This window comes from Haliotis rubra, unplaced genomic scaffold (genome assembly GCF_003918875.1).
Source record: "Haliotis rubra isolate DU_JTF1 unplaced genomic scaffold, ASM391887v1 Scf60, whole genome shotgun sequence".
In the NCBI taxonomy this organism is placed as follows: Eukaryota; Metazoa; Mollusca; class Gastropoda; order Lepetellida; family Haliotidae; genus Haliotis; species Haliotis rubra.
Genome location: NW_025767302.1, coordinates 1,841,510 through 1,861,735, shown reverse-complemented (window position 1 = coordinate 1,861,735; position 20,226 = coordinate 1,841,510). Strand labels below are relative to the sequence as shown.

Here is a 20,226-nt window from a genome sequence, read left to right as displayed (position 1 = left end):
GTGACTGCAAGAAAATTAATGTTGGCAAGAAAGATTAATGTTGCTAAGAACATGCCACAATTCAGAAAAGTGTTCCCAGTTTGTTCTGACTTTTAAACATACATTCATTTTTTAAAGTAATCTCATCCATGACGATGGGGCAATATGCTTTTTGAAGAAAAATATACTATAAATTACCACTATTTCTCTAATAAACAATATTTAAAAGAAGCTTGAATAGTTTGCAGATACATTGCTACAAATAGTCGAGAAATGAGGTGTTTACCTTTAAATGTTCATTGTTTTCAAAAAATCAAGATTTGAATAGGACGCCGGGCGACAGAGCTAAGTCATTCACACGAGGAGCAGCAGCAGAATTACATGACGTGTGGCCTTGATAGCCGACAACTGGGCTCGTGGAGCCGAATCGGTTGCTAGCTCAGTCTATGAAATATACTACTTTCTTCTATACGTGTTATCCTTATCTACGAAGCGTGTCGGCCAATCAACAGAATGCCATGTTGAAAATCGGAGCGTTTTAATTTGAACATACATTCTTAATTTTCTTATCACCGCATCATGCATAGTGTTGAATTATTTCTTTGCTGTTATTTGCAGCAAATGGCAGTAATCATGTGTAATTTTGTGCAACTCTTTTTGTACATAGAGAGCAGGTGCCCGCTTAATGATTTCTGTCACGTACAGAAACTGGTCGATAGTCTGAAGATACTCTGTCTGTGATATACTTAGCATAACATGGTTGTCTGAGAGATTGATAATGCATATTCCTCCACAGTAAACGTTGCTAACGTAAATGTTGCTAACGAACCCATTACCTTAAACAAAAACAAAATCTATAAAATAGTTCCTAGGTACCTAGTTTCTAGGCACTTGTAAAAACGAATGGTTTATCTCCAAAATTGTATGTATTGCTTTCTTTTGATTCGCTCATACACATCGAGGATTACAGGTTATTACTGACGTAAGGGTGGTGTGGCTGGATGTGTTCCTGTTCAGCATAACCTGGGAATGTCAGCTGAGAAGCAAATTGGAAGAAAAGCCGAGTTCCATAGTACGGTGTTAGGGAAATAGTATTGAATACCAGCCAATCAGCGCGAGAGGTTGTTTACGTCTGTTTTTCCGCTGCACTGAGTCCATCTTTACGAGTGTGACCTTTTTAGAGAATCTGTTTCCTGATCCTCATCTTTAAGTGGCATCTACACTTACCAGAAGATTGTTTTAAGTGTATATTTTCTGATCAGGAAATAATTGGACCTGTTCGCGTGTTACCCTCAACATACTGGCTAACATTTTTGAGCCTGTCGTGTTCACTTCATAACAGAAGTTCAAGGCTGTGTGATTATTTTTGTTCCCTTGGTGTGTTGTTGACACTACAATTTGCAAGCAGTTTGGATTTTTGATCGTCGACTAGAGGGTTATTATATAGACAAGACACAGTAATGGACATCGGAGACTGTTATGGCTAGTCGGGTTGACGTGTGAAACATGCACTGGGAATGGTTTCTGCATGTATGCCGAACAACGCATTTGGCCATTCATTGATAAACCCCGCCATGGCGAAGTAAACTCCTCCAGCGCTTGGCTTTGCTCTGTGTTCTATTATCGTTTTAACGAATAACTGATCGCACTCAGTCGGTATGACCTTCCAAAAGAAAAACGTGTTTTGTCTTTTCGCGCTGAACATTTGCTTGATTCTGTTCATAGTGTCAGAAGTCGTAGGGAGTAAAACCCAATCGCCAAACTCACTCACTAAATCCGTGGGGGAGGCAGCGGAAAAGGACGGAGGTAAGTGTTCTTGTCAGGTCACAGTGACCCGAAGATGTTGTTTACCTATAAGGAACATGCCTAAGTATTTATTCTGTACTCGGTCTAGAGTACTAGTTTCCAGCTTCACAATTTCAAAATAATACTAATGTGTAAGACCATATATTCAACCAAAAAAATCATTACTTTTATGTTTACTGGGGTAAGTATATTATTTAAGTGAAAAGTTTGATATTAAATGCACACCTCGTGTATGTTACAGTTGTTTTGGTTCCAAATTGAAATAAAATGTTGCCAAGTATATATTTGTCTTGAATCCAAAATGGAAAAGAGTTCCTTCCGTTCCCCCAACTCTAAACCAAACCCTAAGCCTAACCCCAACTTAAGTTTTGGACTTTTAGTCATTTTGTGAGTTCTCTAGTAATTGTTGTGACAAGTTTTGTTAATAATTTTAGTATATTTATAAATATTATTTGGGATGGGGTATTTATAAATATTATTTGGGATGGGGGAATGGGAGGAACTCTTATCCAAAAAGGATGTTGAAATCCTGAAAGATATTCATAATATTTTAAGTGCATTTATTTTATTTCTGTGCTTTTCTAAACATTGTCTCTTGGCCAGTAGAAAAAATATCATGTTTCTTAGAACTAAGCATGTCTAGAAACAAATCCCAATTATTTTTATTTGCCTTTCCTAGCTGACATCACCTTATGTTAAAGTGAGAACTTGGTCAGAGACATTTGTCAATAACAGATTATATGATACAATAATCAGTCACTGAAATACCACTTTCTCAGTCGGCACATGTTTTTTGGTGATGGTACAGAAAGATATGATATCAAAATTTGCTAAAATCATGAAAATATCCTAATAACATGTCATCATGTATTGACTGCGCAGAACATTTTGGTGAAAGCCTAAAACAAGGAATGTGATCAAGTCCATTTACACTTACCATGTGTCTTTGTAACTGACACTCACCTATAGCAATTAAAATCTTAGATGGACTAGAGGCAGTTCAGGTCATATACCGAAGGCTGATCTTTTATCCCATGTCTGCAGCCCATATGGCTTTGTAGATCTGACTTTTATGTCACTAATAACAGGGTTTAATTGTTAGTTATACATATATTACGTTGCATGCAATGTTTATAAATACACAGAGAAAACTATCCTGATATACCTAAAAAAATCCCTGCAGACAACGAATCTTGGGGAAATAAGTTGGGTAATAATATGAATGATAAGCTCAATATTTCAAATTAGAGGGATTGTAAAAATATGTTGTAGAAGTTTATGTAAAATAACAGGCAAAAATATTGATTGTATTGTTGATATCCTCAGTTCCAAGAATAAATAAAATTCAGATTTAACTATGTTGTAACAACCAGTAGTATTCAAACATGTTTAAGGTTGTTATTCATTCTGTTCTTCTGTTTTCAGTGTGTGCCTCAATCGATGTTCGGAACAAAGTGAAGAATTTGGAATTACTGGAAAACTGCACAGTAATAGAAGGCCAATTGCATATTCTTCTGATTGACCAAGCCACCCACTTAGATTATGAAAAATACAGCTTCCCCAAACTAGTGGAAATAACGGATCATTTGTTGTTGTATAGAGTTTATGGATTACGCACCTTGCGGAATCTTTTTCCCAACCTTTCTGTGATTAGGGGACAGAATCTCTTCAACAATTATGCTTTAATTGCTTATGAAATGCAAGATTTAGAAACTCTAGGTTTGATTGGCTTGACGACCATCATGCGTGGAGCAGTGCGATTACAGAAAAATACAAAATTGTGTTACATTGATACAATTGATTGGTCAAAAATTGCCACCTCAGTGGATGTACAGTATCACTACTTCGAGGAAAACAAAGATGAACAGGAGTGTGTTAATGTTTGTCCTGAAGGGTGTCCTGAAAACAGGTGCTGGACTTCTGAATTTTGTCAGAAAAATCTAAGTAAGTGTCTTTTATGATTTATTTTATTATTTATGAATACTTGTTTATTTCAGATGCCAATCTCATTGAATTCAAATTCAATATCTCTCTGCTTGTGATGATAATATGCTCAAATTGTACCAAGAATTTAGAATACTTGAATATGTTGAAGCTGGTTGGCTAGTCAGACATGTCACCTAACCTGACCACCTCAGAGTCCTTGGATTTTCATGGAGAGATGTATCATATTGGAGTTAAACATCTGATTTTGATGAGATTGTCCATTTGCCAAGTATACAGGAATTGTTCAACTAGATTCACTTTTCAACTAACAGCTGAGCAACCAACTTTCTGTGAATGCTTGCTTGAATCATATATTATAAGTCTGCCTGGGCAAGCTGCTGTTTTCTTGCATTGTCCTATCTCGGTTGTAAACTTAGTCCAAAGGACTGTCTTAGTTTGTGACGTTGTGACAAATAATCAATAATAATCCCCAGCCAGAACAAAGTTTTCCAGGGAATATAGAACACATAGACATGATGCATTGATAGAAATAGACGATGTCCAGTGTCTCTATGCGTCATCTTTCATGGATGGAGAATAACTCAAACAGTTCAATGTTTCTTCGTGAAACTTTATATACACATAAGGCATGCTCTAAACTGGTGCCTTGTGCATTTAAGGGATTTGGTGTGTTTGTTTCTGACTTGACAAGACTAATGAGACTTATGCTGCAGGTTAGCTTCTGTGGTACAACTCATGACGTTTGGACCTGTTGGTCAACTTGTCTAGCCCTGGTCAGCAGAAATAGCTGAGAACCTGCAATTACTTACACACAAATGAAGTCAATGAGCTGATGAGCCATTATATATTCAAGCAAAAGGCACTGTATATGTAATAGGATTAGTTTGTGGAAAAATAATGTTAATTTGCATATCTGTTAGTCCATAACTAAATCATAATCATTAGTGAAAATGTTTTGTTGAAAACATTTGTTTTGGACAATGTTGGAAGACAATTTGTTTCAAGAACAGGTGTTTTCGCTGGCTAGTATGTTTCTGAAACTGACCTCTTGTGTTGTGGATATGGTTTGAGCATTGTGAGGCTACATTTCAGTAGTTTTGTTCCTGAGGCATGTTTGTTTGCACAGGTGAGAGTGGGAAGTTGTTAGGTCAAGAACAGAAATTGTGAGGGGGGTCAACATTTGGGTTATTTTTTAACTTAAATTGAACGAGCAAGTCTCCCTGTCTGGTTTGCTTGTTGAGTCTTTGAGTTTGTATGCATATATAAAGTAGAGCTGGTTATCGTTACATTTTGTCGGATCGACAATCGCTAGTTTCAGATCGATAATCGATCGATTATAATCGTTTGGGCGGTCATTTCATAGTCAAATACCTATGTTGGCAAACTAACTTCCGGGTTGTCAGCACGTGTCAATTGTTAACGCTAGCAAGTTACTTGCCTTTGCAGCGTGTTTGGATCATCAAGTATCCTATTGTCTCACGTTTCCGATCGTAATATGTTTTCGATCGGCCATTACACTTCCCATTTATGGCGCGAAAATTCGAGAAAATCCATGAGAAGCATGATGACAAAGTGATCCCTGCTATCGGTCTGACATAAATATGCTACGAATGCATAGGCACCAGCGATCTCTGCTATCGGTCTGACATAAATATGCTACGAATACGTAGGCACCAGTATAAAAACATCACAAAAGATTCATTTTAACTCGGGGATCCTTAACGCAATCTCTACCTCATAATCATATGCACAAAAGTCCTAAATCTTTACTCCAAAGATGCCATTTACGTTTCGTCTGCTTAGTTGACATCCCACCTTACAAGATCACGCTACTAGTCATGTGACCACACTGATAGATTTATTTTCATGTCATGCCATTTTTTAAAAGAACTTTCTTCTGTCTTGTGTTGATGTTGACGGGTAAACAAAGACGTTTCCTTAATGTTGAAACACAATTTTTTTTCCGTGAAGTATTATAATTATGCATTGTATCGAAAGTTCAAGAGAATTCATGAAACCAAAAATAGCTCTATTTTAAACCACCTTCCGAAAGGCACGTGTTTGTATGCAAATGCAACTCAAGGAATTCCCTCTTTCAGCCAATTAGAAAATTGCTAACCTGTAATACCTGGGTCGTATTGTGACATTTTGTTGCATGATTGGACGAATAAGTGTGGCACAGTTTTCTCATGAATATTATTTATTTTTTATGAACCACTTTACAACCCGTATACTAATTCAATGACGAAATAGAACACCCCAATCTGAATATATCTAGCATTGCCATTGGCTGACCGGGAAGGAATGCACACTTGTGTAGTACACAGCTTCCATTTTAGAAGTAAGCAAGCAATGACGATCAGATTGTTCGGTAAAAAAAAGACATGACAAGGTAGAATTAAACGTTTTAATGTATGTGCTTCCAAACAATGATTATTTCCGATTATCGATCTTCAGTTTATTTGTAATCGACAATAGTTTATTTTGACTTAGATCGAACGATTAACCGATCCTACGATTAATCGCTTCAGCTCTAATATAAAAGTATTTTATAATGCCAGTAGATAAATGGAAGATGAGTCTGATTGAAATCTTTTGATAATGGCAAGCGAGGTGTGAGTGAGTTTTAGTTTTACGCCGCTTTTAGCAATAGTCCAGCAATATCACAGCGGGGAGACAACAGAAATGGGCTTCACACATTGTACTCGTGGGAAATCGAACCCCGGGTCTTCGGTGTGACGAGCAAACGCTTTAACTTAAGGCAAGCAAGGAATTTATAGATGGCTTTTTATTGTTATTTATGTAATAATATTAGTAATTTTTATTTATGTAATAATATGTCATAAACATAATTTTTGTAACTATTCTTGCACATTCTTGTAAATCATGTTATAGTTTGAAAAACATTTCCATATATATCGTAGATATGGAAGCTAGTCTACATTTTTCGCTGTGATCAGTTGATAATCCAAAGCCACACCATGTAAAATATATGTCGAAGAAATAGTAATGGATAGAAATTGATAACCTTTTTGATTAATTTAACATGTGGTGACATTTGTTATCTCCGTATAATAATGTGGGGAGATATAGTAATCAACTTGTCTGTCTGTCCATCCTTCCTTGTGTCTGTAAGAATTTCTTGTCTGGCCTGTAGCTCTAAGAAGAATAGGAACTCATCCACAAAACTTTGCACACACAGTGAACAGGTTGTCAAATGGTGCCTTTTAATATTTAGGGATTTTAAGAAAATGAATTTGTTTCCTGTTGTTTCAAGTTTGAATAGTGGTGTGATTTGTGGACCATATCTCCAAAACTAATAGGTATTCTTTCATGAAACTGTGCACAGGCAAAGACAAAGTTGTCAAATGGTGCCTTGTGCTACATGTGTTGTTAAGAATTCACGTTTTGTCTGTTTCCATGGTAGCAAGTTTGATTTTGACTCTTGTTCATAGTGTTGTGTTTGTCAGGACCATATCTCTGAAACTAATGGGTATTCATTCATGAATCTGCACAAACAAAAACCAGGTTGTCAGCTACTGCCTTTTGCTATTAGGGAGCTTTAAATTTGTATTTTTTCCTTTGACTTTGATATTGGTGTGTACCTGACATAGTGGTACAAAGTTATGAATCCTAGTTTCATGTTATTGTTTTGTTAGCTCAATAACTACTCTTGTATATATACAGACATATTAGACAGAATTTCTCTCATCAAGTTGGACTTCAGGTAACTGTCAGATGATATATTTTTTCAAAAAGGGGGCCGGGTGGATTTTTCATCTTCTGATGACTGATTTTCTATTGCTCACTACTCAACCTGTCAGATAGATACATATACTCTCATGAAGTTAGACATATAACTCTTGTAGGACTTGATGATTACCTCCATCAAATTTTAAAAGAAATAAAATAAAAAAAAATTGGGGGATGGGGTGTTTGTCATATCTTGACTCTTGTTGCATTAAAAGATAACATCTTCATTGGAGGTATTGTTGAATGTGTCCAAAATCATGCGAGTCATATTTGCATACTTTTTGACACAGGGCTCATTGGTTTGTTGCAGTTAAAACCTATTAGTAGTATTAGTTATTTTTGTAGTAGTGAGTATGGTTTTAGTTGTTTTAGAGATAAAGAGACGGCCAGTAGCATTATTTCTTTCCCTTACAAGTGAAGTTTATTCAAGTAATTAGGCCACTATATTTATATGTGTAACTGACAATACTTTTCTGGGGCACCTTAAACTTAAGTAGAGATTAATCATAAGTACTTAAGTAGTATACAAACCAACTTCCATGCTTTTTCAATCCCAAGAAAATACATTTTGCATGACAGATCACAGTGCATGACAGATCACAGTGTAGGACTTATTTGTACTAAACAGCATGTACATCAGCATGGTGTTCCATCAGGTATAACATTTAATTTTCTCCCTTCTTCAATCATCAATTTTTGCATTGAAATGTAATAAGTTCTATACATTAAACATGAACATGTACAAGTGAAAAGTGATTTTATGAATGACTTAATAGAGCATTTCCTTAAACAATTTACCTTTGAGCCATGTTGCAATTTATCCATCAATCACTATTTATCAATGTCAACATCTTTTTGAACATGCAAAGAAGACCCTATATATTTCACAAATGTTGCTTTATAAAAGCTAAATCAAAACCAAGACTAAACAGTAAATTTTTATATTTGCAAGCCTAACAATCTATCCATTCATTCTTTTAGAAATAAACATATTGAGATGATATTGTCATATTGATGAAATAATTTAAAGCAATAATTCACAATCTTAACAGTTTTGTTTAAGTTCAGAAACTCTCCGTCTAACTTTGTATCCTGGTCAAATAATTGTAAATTATTGCACATATTGTGTATTGCCTCTAATGAAGTGACCCCATGTATAAGGCGAACCCCCATGTACAAACATTCAAAGTCAGTACTGATATATGTATATATACCCTGTCTATACCGTGACCCTGACCAAAGCATACATGATCCCTATATTTGTGATAAAAATGTGTTTGTGTCCAAGTTATGAAAATGTAATTTAATTGTTGGTTACAGATTTTGCTACTTGTTCGTTTTTTTCAATACATCAGTATAAATAGATGCATATGTATGGAAATGCAGTGATGATTTGAAAGAAATATGTGTGTAATACTAAAATTAGCTGATTGTGTTGGGAAATTTGAGATGATCCCTTTTCATGCTTACTTCCTGCTTTCCGTCTTTTTTACCCTGTCAGCTGGCTGGGAAATAATAATCGATGAGAGACTCATTTGAACTTAACTTGCAGAATATGTATAGTATGAGCAAGGAATTAATATACAAATACAGCTAATATATGAAAATAGTTCTTAGGGAACTGTTCATAATTTATGGCTAGGGGGTGTGATGATGATGATTTTAAGGGGTGGGGGTCACCCATTTTGTTCTGGGGAGGTAGTGGGGGACTTCAATATTGTTCATGAATATATTTTAAAATTATGCTTAGAAATTATGGGAAGTGGGGTGTAATTGATTTTGTACCTGACATTGGTGACATGCAGAGGGGGTAACTAACTTTGTTCATAAATATTTGGGGTGGTGGTGGGGGTTAATTCACATTGTACATGCTTCCCCATAATAATCATCATCATCTCTCTCTCTCTTTCTGTGTGACTTTCTGAAATTTTATTTGTTCTTTTGATGATTCCTGTGTGGTTAACATAGTATTTTGAAATTGCTGCTTCCTATGCAGTTTTGGGTTTTTGGAACAGGATTTGTAAAAATGACTCATGTCAAGTCCCTCGAACTGTAGTCAAATGTATGCAGGTAGCCATGCATTGCAAGAGGTCCAGGAGAATTTTGACTTCTTACTGACATTTTCATTGGTACTGATACCTATGTCGGGAATGTCATAATTATTTAAATTGGTTGACAGCTCTGAGTTTTACCAAGAAACCATTCCAGCCCTGACTGTTTCTTTGACAGACACTGAAACAAATGTGCCAAGGGTAGATTATGATAGCCTTTCAATTGCACTGCCCCTCTAGGCAGCAATGGACTGATTGGTTGAACTGTCTGATGTCTGTGTCTATATTTAGCCAGAATGGAATTCCCAAATCACAGGCACCGAGATCACAGTATTTAATTACGAAATGATTTCACTAAACAAAAAGATCTAACACATCAACAGTTGATAGGTATATATATTTCTGAAAATGTGAGTAATTATTGGCCTGTGTGTAATTTCACAGGATTTGCGTCAGGGTGATCCCAATAATATTCTTATCATTATGGATTTGGTTACTGTAGTTTAATACAAACACTGTACAATGTGGTCTTGTTTCAATCTATGTGTGATAGTTCTTTCTTTCTGGCACAGTATTGCATATCTTTTTGACGGCATACAGAACACACATATTAAAGTTTAAGAGAAATTGTTTAGTTTTGAAGTTAAGAAGCAAGAAAATATACACGTTATAGTTATAAACAAAAATGTAATACACCTCAGTTGCAAACTGTTTTTATTTTATGTGACATTAACTGATAGAGCCAGGTACAGTGACCAGAGCCAGGTACAATGACCAGAGCCATTACACCAATACAACTTTACACTGTTATTTTTTAAGTGATGTTTATGAATGCTGAAATGTTAATATGAATACCTTTCTTGTTCCCATAAAATATAGTTCTAATAAATTAGCTTTATTATGCCTGCTGCTACACTAGTTCAAGTTAAAAAGGATTGCATTTGTTGTTATCACAAAGGGAGGTAACTCTGCTAATGTTGAACTTTTTAGTGTTCTTTTTTGGAAGTTTTAGTTTGAGTTCGAACCAGGTCAGATCATACTCTGTGCACATGTTATAATTGATCTATTGAACTGAACCTATACACAAGACGAACAAATCTTGAGCCAGTCAGTTGCAGTCAGCATGGCTGGAATAATGATTTATGAAGGTGTTCAAAGATACACAACTGAAAAAAAGGACAACCTAATGCCTCAAAGAACAAGAAATCTCCCTTGATTTGGCATTAATCATTTGAATGGATGTGATATAAGCAAGTTACTCTTCCTTCAACCATTATAAAAATTGCCACTTGTGTTGATGGACAAGTGCATGGGTGTGACGTCAGATGAATTACTGTAGCTGTCAGTATTGCCTAAACTAGACACTTCATGCATCATTTACACACATGACATTTGATGTTCTATGTGAAATTGCCAGGAAGTGTCTTCTTACAGAATTTGATATGTTGGGATATATTTTTACATGTTCTGTAACCCCAGTAGTACTAGATTTCCTGAATTCTTGCAAAACACACACAATTTCATGTACTTGTTTGTTTCTACCTAGGCAGATGATGAAAACATTGAACAAAACATGTATCTGAGGAGGCTGTTTTCGCACATGGTGACACATAGTCATCCTAGTAAATGATTCAGTTCTTTAATTTTGGCTGTCTAACTGAACAGTTCCAGGGATAATTCTGTAAATACATGTGACATCCCCTTTGCTGTTGACGATTATCTTAAGGAGGAATAACAAACCAGATTGTGGGTATGAAGGAATGGATGGTCAATCTCAGTTCAGAAGATGGTGGCAGGGATTTACGGGCCGCAAATTCCTGTGTCCTTTAGGCATAAAAATTGACAACGGACGCAACAAAATTTATTAGTGCATCCACAGGGACACAGAAAAAGTCCAAATACCTTTTGTTTAAATTCCCATCAAGTAATAATAAGTTATCACTGAGTTTGATACTAGCTGGGGTATGGTATCATTTGGAATTTAATTTCTGTAACAATGTGATGATCATGATACACAATACAATAACAGTATCATTAGTAATATTTAAGTGTCTGGGACCCCCATTTTATAGTCCAGGGCTAGGGACCCTCAAATACAGGACTCAAGGTAAATCCCCTGGTGGGGATTCAGATGAAAACATTGAGGATAGTATTGTCAAGGGAATTATCAGTGTAGGAATTGAAATGAAGGCATCAGAAAACAAGCAGGAGGGTGTAAGTAATGGAGATAAAATACATTTCTTAGTATGGGTTCTTGATGCACCAGTGGTGACAGTGCAGAGTTTGCTTAACAACAGGTTGGCTTGTGAGAAAGATTACAACGAGGGTTTTGTCAAACTTCACATGAAGACTTCAGTTAACTATACGATCTACTCTCTCGTGACTGTTGATCACAATAAGACAAAATTAATTTGTGGTTACTCATTCACTTCATCACAAAGTAACATATGATGTGTTGTGTTTTGATATTTGCCCAGGCTGTATGCTGTCAGTCTTTTTGTTGGGATCAGAATTTTTAATTGTATGCAATTTTCTGTATTTCAGATGAAAGGTTATATATTTTTTTAAATTCTGACACCTAGTTGACATCTGCAAAAATTGTTTGCACAGCTGTATGTCACATTGACCTGACAAGTTGACGTGTTCCTCACGGCCAAAGTTTGTTTTGATTTACATCATCTAATTTTTAAGACATCTTGTCTTTCATGAATAAAACTAAAAATTCAAACTTTGTCTATCTATACTTGTCATACTGCTAGAAATTGGGTTGTATCCTTCAGAAAATAAATTGCATGTATTTAAAAATAATTATGAGCGCATCCACAGGGATGCAGAAAAGTTATCACTGAGTTTGCTACTAGGTGGGTTATGGTATCATTTGCAATTTAATTACTTTAACAATTAATGTGAGGATCATGATATGCTATACAATAACAGTATTAACAATAATAACAATAATATTTAAGTGTCTGGGACCCCCATTTTGTACTCCAGGACCCCTGAAAATTAAGAGTATGAGTCCCAGGGACCCTCAGATACAAGACTCAAGGTAAATCCCTGGTAACATTATTACAGATAATCAGCAGTATAATATCTAAAGAATCACCTGATTGATTGATTTAATGAGATATTTGAATTCTTTCATATTTTGACTTCGATATGCAGTACTTATAAAAACAAAATAAAGGGTAATGAATATGAATGTTTTTTTATGAATACAATAACAAATGAGCAGTTGATATATTGTTCATTGTGTTCAGTGAAACAATTACAAAATAAGTAATTTGACATGTTTTGACCATGTTGACAGTGTTAATTTTGACAAGTGACAACATTACTGTCAAATCAAATATATAAGAGTGTTGACTACTGTCCTGCCTGGTCAATGTATGTTTCATCTTTATTACACTTTGATAAACAACAGTAATTCAAGTAAAAGACACTCTTTCCCCCAAAAAAGTATTAATGGATTATTTGATTCCAGTGATTGTGAAGAATCATGAATTTATGTATACTCAAGTTATAACAGCGAAAGTAGACACCTTTGGTCAATTAGTTCACTGCTCTTCAGACTTGTTTCAGAAGATTGATGCTCATGCTGTTAATCACTGGATTGTCTGGTCCAGAGTTGATAATTTACAGACCACCGCCATATAGCTGGAATAGTGCTGAGTGTGGCGTAAAACTAAACTCTCACTCATTCACTCAGAGTCAGAAGACAACAACTAGTCCATTTAGATTCTCATTTCTCACAGAATAGTGATTGTGTATTTTTCATGTGTTTGAACATGTTGCATAAATAACACATATTCAACTATAGCAATAAGCATTATTAGATCAAATTAAGAATGTCCACAGACAAATGAAATCCATTTCAGTTTTGTTTCTAGCATGCCTTTCTGAGATAAAGGTAGAACAATTCTAGCTTCAGATCATGTGCACTGCTGTGACAGAACTGTTGTTGTTGAATGCTAGTTGTAGTCTGAGGGCCACCCCTTTTCATTGCTGAGGCACCTCAGGTTTTTTTCGTTCATTTTGTTGCCAGCTTGTCTGTTGTAGGGTGTGAAGCCCATTTCTGGTGTCCCACGCCGCGCGATGTTGCTGGAATATTGCTAAAAGCAGTGTAAAACTACTCTCACTCACTCTGTTGTAGGCATCATAAAGATTTTCTCTTCTGAACATACTGAAACCACTGGACTAATAAAGCTAACTTTAGCCTTCTTGCTCCTTCCAATGATACAACTGCATTGCTTAAGAGGTTCACACCAGTCCAGTATTTGATATGGTTGCATTGCAGGCCTTTATTTCTCTCAAAATTCATTCTGAACGTGACATTCATTGCATGGTGATCCATTATTTGTGCTTTAAATGTCACTGAAACTCGCATATATCGAAGTTTGTACAATTCATAGTGACTTTATTGCTTATTCTGAGCTGTGATTCATTTAAGGCTTACATGCAACGCAAAATACAACTTTGCAAATTCTGATACCTTTCAGTATGGACTTTCAGTAACAAATTATCAAAAATGCACAGACAAAACTCAATGTCTGTTTTATTGACACCTATGTGTCTGCCTGCCTGTCTGCTAATGACAATATGCAATACACAACTTCAATCATTGACCACATGCAATTTGAACTTAACACTTATCAGGCTATACACCATGAACAAAATGCATTGATTTATGGCTCTGCATCAGAGTTCTGTCTTTGTTATATTATGTAATTACATAGACAGGCAGGTGTGATACTTGTACACATGACATGTTATGATGTCTGTTGATTGCAAAATGTTATACACTAAAAATGAGCATGTATTTACAAAACCCAACATCTCTACACACAAAGAGCCCTGATTGTAGCAGCAAATGAACCAGCCAATGATAGCCTTCGTGACTGAGTTCGGTATCCTGGGTGCTTCGTTTTGAGGGAAGTAAACCCAACTACAAAATATTGCATTTTTTATTTGCGATTGTACGCTTATAATTTTGTTTATTTGTTTTTTTCATAATCAGTAATGTATATTAGATGTCATGAATAAATGATAATTGTGTGATTTTTTACTCGAGAACCACAAAACCAAGGACGCTTATATAAAAAATGATGCCAAGAGATATATAAGGCTAGTGGAGTTAAAGTGAATAATACAAAATAATCATAAGCATAATGTTCAGTTGAATTTTATCATGGAAAACTGTTCATAACCACAATATTATGTAATTTTGCAAGTCACTTTCAAAAGGCCACATACAAGAATCTTTCTGCGAAGGTTTTTTTCAGAAGCAAGTGAAAGGTAGAGGTAAAGTCTATCATTTAATTATAAACAAAATCTTTTAGGGGGGTAACATTGTATTTTTTCTCACCAAGAATACTAAAGAGACACAACTTGGTTCTCATTGAACTCATAAGACAATTTCAGAAGTGGGTGTAGATGATGGCCCTGTGGCTGAAGGTTCTGAGCTGCACTGCTAAGACTAAATGGGACTTTTCAAACAGCTGTTTGTCTGAATGAATGATTTACAGACTGCTAGTAGCTCAGATATTGCTGATAATCATTAATCAATGAACCAAATATTAACTGTTTTAATCAAAGCTTTGGTGACCCAGTTTCATTGACATTTATTCAACCAAGGTTGTATTGTAAGATTGTCAATACTTGACTTGTGAAAGCTATGAAAATGAGTTCTGTTACAACCACAATAAGCTGGTAGAATTGGCCGAAAGAATGATGAGAAAACATGAGTAACAGAAAAACAACAACAAAACCGTATGGATCCGTCTAATTTCAAATTGATGGTTGTATAGATGTTATGTGATATATTGTCTTTCTATGATTGTAATAACCTATGTGCACAGTGTGTTGGTGGTTCTCTCTTCTTTAGAAACAGCAGACCGCTGGGCTTTAACCCAGTCTTCATAATACTGATAGGCTGACCCAATGTTTTAGTTGTTGTTGTCCCTACATTTGATAGAATATGGTGCATTGCATAACAGACTTATCAACAGAATGTACTCCTGTACATCCGGCACATCAATTGACTGATAAAAGTTTTTTATGCTGCATTCTCATTGTCTTGTGTACAGTTTGTAATCTCTGCATTCTCCTGGAGCTTATATTATCCATTCATGTTGCGAATGTTGTTCAGTGTAAGGAAACTAATTACAAAGTCTGCATTCAATCCTTTTTGTGCGGGCAGCAGAAGAAAATATAAAAAGATCTTATATTCCTGATATTCTTTGACATGGCATCATTATAGGTTTGTTAGTTCACAATGTGCATGACAAGCATTATAACATTATAGAATATGTGCCGTCTCTTGTGGAATAGAGGCGTTACTTGTCATTGTAAATACTTATTTGATGGTGTTTACCATAGTAAGTTTTAAAAGCCAATGCACTTGCATGATTGTATATGATATGTGCTAACTTGCAAACAATAATTTATGATGGAATTTTCATTACGTAATTTCCAATTACTTGAGGCTGAAAACATTGCGATAATATCAAGGAAGCCCATTCCTTTTTCCCATGGCTTGATTTCTGTACCCTGAAATTAATACTGGTAGACTGTTTTACCAGACAAAAGTCAGCCCTTGTAAATCCCTGATTATTGTGGTTCTGAAGGTTAAGTGAGGTATTTCAGGACTAGTTGTCCACCTGGCATCAGCAACATGTTAATCTGTATCATAGTCCTTGATCTTTCTTATTTTACCTATTGCCCAGTGCTTTTGTAATAAAAAAGTCAACCTTTTCCTCCAACTTCCTCCTCACTTTGCTCACTGTGACTTCTATTTAGTTTAAATTGAGTTATTTCTCTTGAAATTATATATGTTTAGGGACGGCATTAGTGCGTCAAAATATCAAAGCTTGCACTTCCACGTTCTCTTCCCACATAGGTTACTTGTCATATCTTCCAACGAATCCTCTTCTAATACGGCCCTTTCATGGTGCGAGTGTTCAGGATTCGTGATTGGTTCAAATTAGATTTAGTTGTGCAATCAGCAACGTTGTTTCAAAAGTGATCATTCGCAAGGCCTCGGTAATTTCCGTATGCTTCGCGAAAACTAGAACCTCTTCCCCTGCGCAATGCGCAAACATTTCTTCTAGACAGAACACAGTCATCTAATAGCGGATCAATGGCGTCTCCATCGCCCTCATTGACAACAGACAAGCTAGCCATTAAATGCCTTGTGTGTCACATCAACACAAGTCGCCGGCAGAGGAGGGATATTTGTGGCCCCACATTTGCTTGTATTAGTCAAGATGGATCTAAGTCGATGTAACACGTGTTCTGATTGGATAGAAAGGAGTGTGATAATTCGTGTTGCGATTTTTTTCCGCTAGGGGTTTTCCGAGAACCGGGAAATATGGCCGTATTAGAACAGAGGTTCAGTAGGAAGATATGACAAGTAACCTCTGTAGGAAGGGAATGGCACTTCCAGAGCAGTTGCTGTTTCTCTCCTTGAACATATTTACAAATTTAGAACTAGTCAGAAATATTTGGGTCAAGTAGTCTGGACATGCCGTGTAAGAAAGAACCATTTCTTGTGTTTGAGTCAGTTGGTGAATCTGTCATACAGACCCTGAAATATACCCAATACAGCTCATTCAGGCCTCAAATATGTGGCAAGTCTAGATTAGAAAGACGTTTCTGACCTTTTTGTTATTTGTTATAAATCTAATTTAGGAACTGTTTTGTTATTTTTCTTCTATAAAGTATGTTCATTTCAGAGACTAAATGTTAGTCTGTCAGATTGTGTTTGAAACATGTCTACTAGCATGGTCAGTACTACTGGTTGTATTTTATCCCTTACTTTGAATCATTCAGTCAATTTTTGTGATAATATGTGAACTTTCATAAGCTAATAGTTACTATACAATAGTCTTGGACAAGTATCTCAGGGATTGAGATTGCTGACAAAGTGAAAACTCAGAAAAATTCAGAATGTCACCTGACCAGATCTTATTGAGCACATGGAGTAGTGTATGTGATGCCATATGAACATGGAACATGTGTCTGTTGATTGATTTGACGGTCTGCTCGTAGCGTTGCGTAGCTGTGTCTGAATGTGTTTGTCTGACAGTGAGCTGTGAAATCAGGTTAAGTTATATGACCCAGCCTGAGGACTTCTTGACCAGTGACAAAGCAGGCTGGCTAGTATAGAGGAGGGAAGCATGAATGTTGTGAAACACTTATTGATTATTTGCCTGGTGTTTGGAACAGACTGAAATGGCGCTACCTGGCATGGATTTCTTAGACCATCCAAACAAACCATCAGCAAAATCATCACAGACTGGTTGGGGTTTTTAAACTTAAAACAAATATGATCTTGAAAATGAGAAATGAAACTGCGTTTCAACTTATACATTGTAGATAGGGGTGACTATTATGGGGGAAACAACTATTGCAATAGTTTTTTACTCCTTGAATTGTCTCATTTCCCAAATTGAAGTCATTTCCCAAATGAATGTATAGTTTATATGAAATGAAAACAAGTTGAAGTAGTTTCAGTCTCTTTTAATAACTAACAAGAAACCCAGATCAGGTAAACAGTTATAACATAAACTCAATGAAGCTGCAAGTCTGCACCTACACAAAAAAAAAGATACAAAACAACATACTGTATATATTTAATAGAAATAAAGTCAATTACTAAACTATCAATAGTCACACATACTATCGATGCATTGATATTTTTTCGTTTTAACCATTGATTAATTGCTATCGGAGACTCAACAATTGCAATCCATCGATAGTTTGATGCATCATTACAGCCCTAATCATTGACGTGTCCCTTTTGACTAGTTCATATATTCCCCCACTTGGGCACAAAGTGTGAAGCCCATTTCTGGTGTCCTCTGCCGTGATATTGATGGAATATTGCTGAATAAAACTAAACTCACTCATATGAACTACGAGAAAAGTAGCACATTTTGTAACCCTGAACTCTACATTTGGGTCTCCATCATCCTCTAGTTCTGTCGACAGACACAAGAATCGCTTTTACATATTAGACTTCCTCAACAAAAGGATTTCTATTTTCCAGCTTACCTTCAAAACAGTTTGGGATGTTTTTGAATGTTTTGTTTGTTATGTCAACATCTGCTTTGGTGTTTTCCATTTTCCTTTAGTAAATGGTAGTAACACTAGCCATAAAACTGAATACTGTACAGTGGTGTATGAAGTAATGTTTCAGCACAATGTTTTATGTTTTTTGTTTACAGATTAAGATGCATTATTCATCCAAATTATAAATATATATTGTGTTCAAGTAATTCAAATACAATTGAACTGAAAATGGAGTCACTTAAGAAAAATATGTTGTTAAAACTACTGAGACCTCAAGTTGGATACTCACCTTCTCCACCAATATCTTAAACTTAAGTTTCCACGTGAAACAGCCCTGCATTGACATGGGTTAGGACAAAAGACGTGTACTAACATTTTACATTTTCATTAAAACAAATTGAGTCACTGACTGCAGTTCCATTTTGTATGTTATGAAACATTTCTGACAGCTGTTTTCAAATGTGAAACAAACCCACATTAAAATAACAAGTCAAACAATGGAGTGATCAGTCACCTAAAAATGAATAATAAATTTTAGGTTCAGGCAAGATTCTAAACATTTTATTAGCCTATGATCAGTTCAGGTCAGTTCATTCATTACTGTCCTTCCTTCATTAGGAATTTGCTGACATTATGTATTGCTTGACATCAATGATTATGCAGCAATACTTCCAAATGGCTTAGATAATGTGACACTGATCATGCGGCAATCATTGTTCCATCAGTCGATTTTAAGCAACCACATATGAATGGAAATGCTTTTAGATTTTGTCAGAATTTGACCTCGGGTGTCAGTATATTTTCGAAACCATCCATTGCTTGAACATCCGAGGGAAACATTACTTTACATCTTGTTCCTTTAGGCCAGACCAATTTTATTTCTTGTTTTACGGCTTTTTGTACTAAGAAAACCTAAAGGCAGGAGAGAAAAAACATGAAAATAAAAATAAATAAATACTAAATGTATTTTACTTTTGGCAATTTATGAAGTGTATATGGGGCAAAACACAATCTAAAAAAACGTTTCTTGTAAATTTACAGTTTTGACCAATAAAACATAAGGATTTTATTTTTAAAGTGGGGAAAATTAACTTTTTTTTTTTTTTATTCTTGAAAAAATATGACCAGTAAAACAAGAAATAAAATTGGTCTGGCCTTATCAAGTTGATAGTCTGATATGTTTTCTGGTATTGATTTTGTAGTGTGTCATTTAGCCCCATTGTTATCACCTGAAAAAGGGAATAATAAATTAAAGAAAGATTTACTGCAGGTCAGAAAAGTGTGTGTCATCCTTTGGGTGGGGTTTGACAAGGAAAGATTGTTAGTGACCTTTCAAGGTCACAGCAAAAATCATTGTTTATATAAGTTTGCTGTTCTCATTAAACTACGTTTTCCTGGAGAATAATATTGAATATGGACTCATATTGACTACTAACCCACTGTGTTGCTTTGACATATATCTAAGAGTAGCAACCCTGTTAGTGTTAGAAAGCAATTGATCAGAAGAAATTGAAGGCCACTGTCATTATTCCAGTAGTGTGTACACAATCATTGTTGTTATGGTAGCTTGAGGAATGGGGTGAGGTGAGGTGAAATTGGGTTTAACATCGTGCTTGAG

General features: G+C 35.6%; 1 protein-coding gene across 1 annotated transcript in view; it reads left to right on the top strand.

The window, feature by feature from the left end:
• The first annotated feature begins 1,102 nt into the window (after nucleotides 1-1,102).
• The window catches only part of LOC124255463 (putative molluscan insulin-related peptide(s) receptor), a 50,317-nt gene continuing 31,193 nt past the window's right edge, over nucleotides 1,103-20,226 (top strand). Inside the window, exons 1-2 of the mRNA XM_046689381.1 lie at nucleotides 1,103-1,785; nucleotides 3,211-3,729. Of these exons, the coding sequence (XP_046545337.1) occupies nucleotides 1,638-1,785; nucleotides 3,211-3,729 (667 nt within the window). The 5' untranslated portion in view covers nucleotides 1,103-1,637. The remainder of the gene's footprint in view (nucleotides 1,786-3,210; nucleotides 3,730-20,226) is intronic.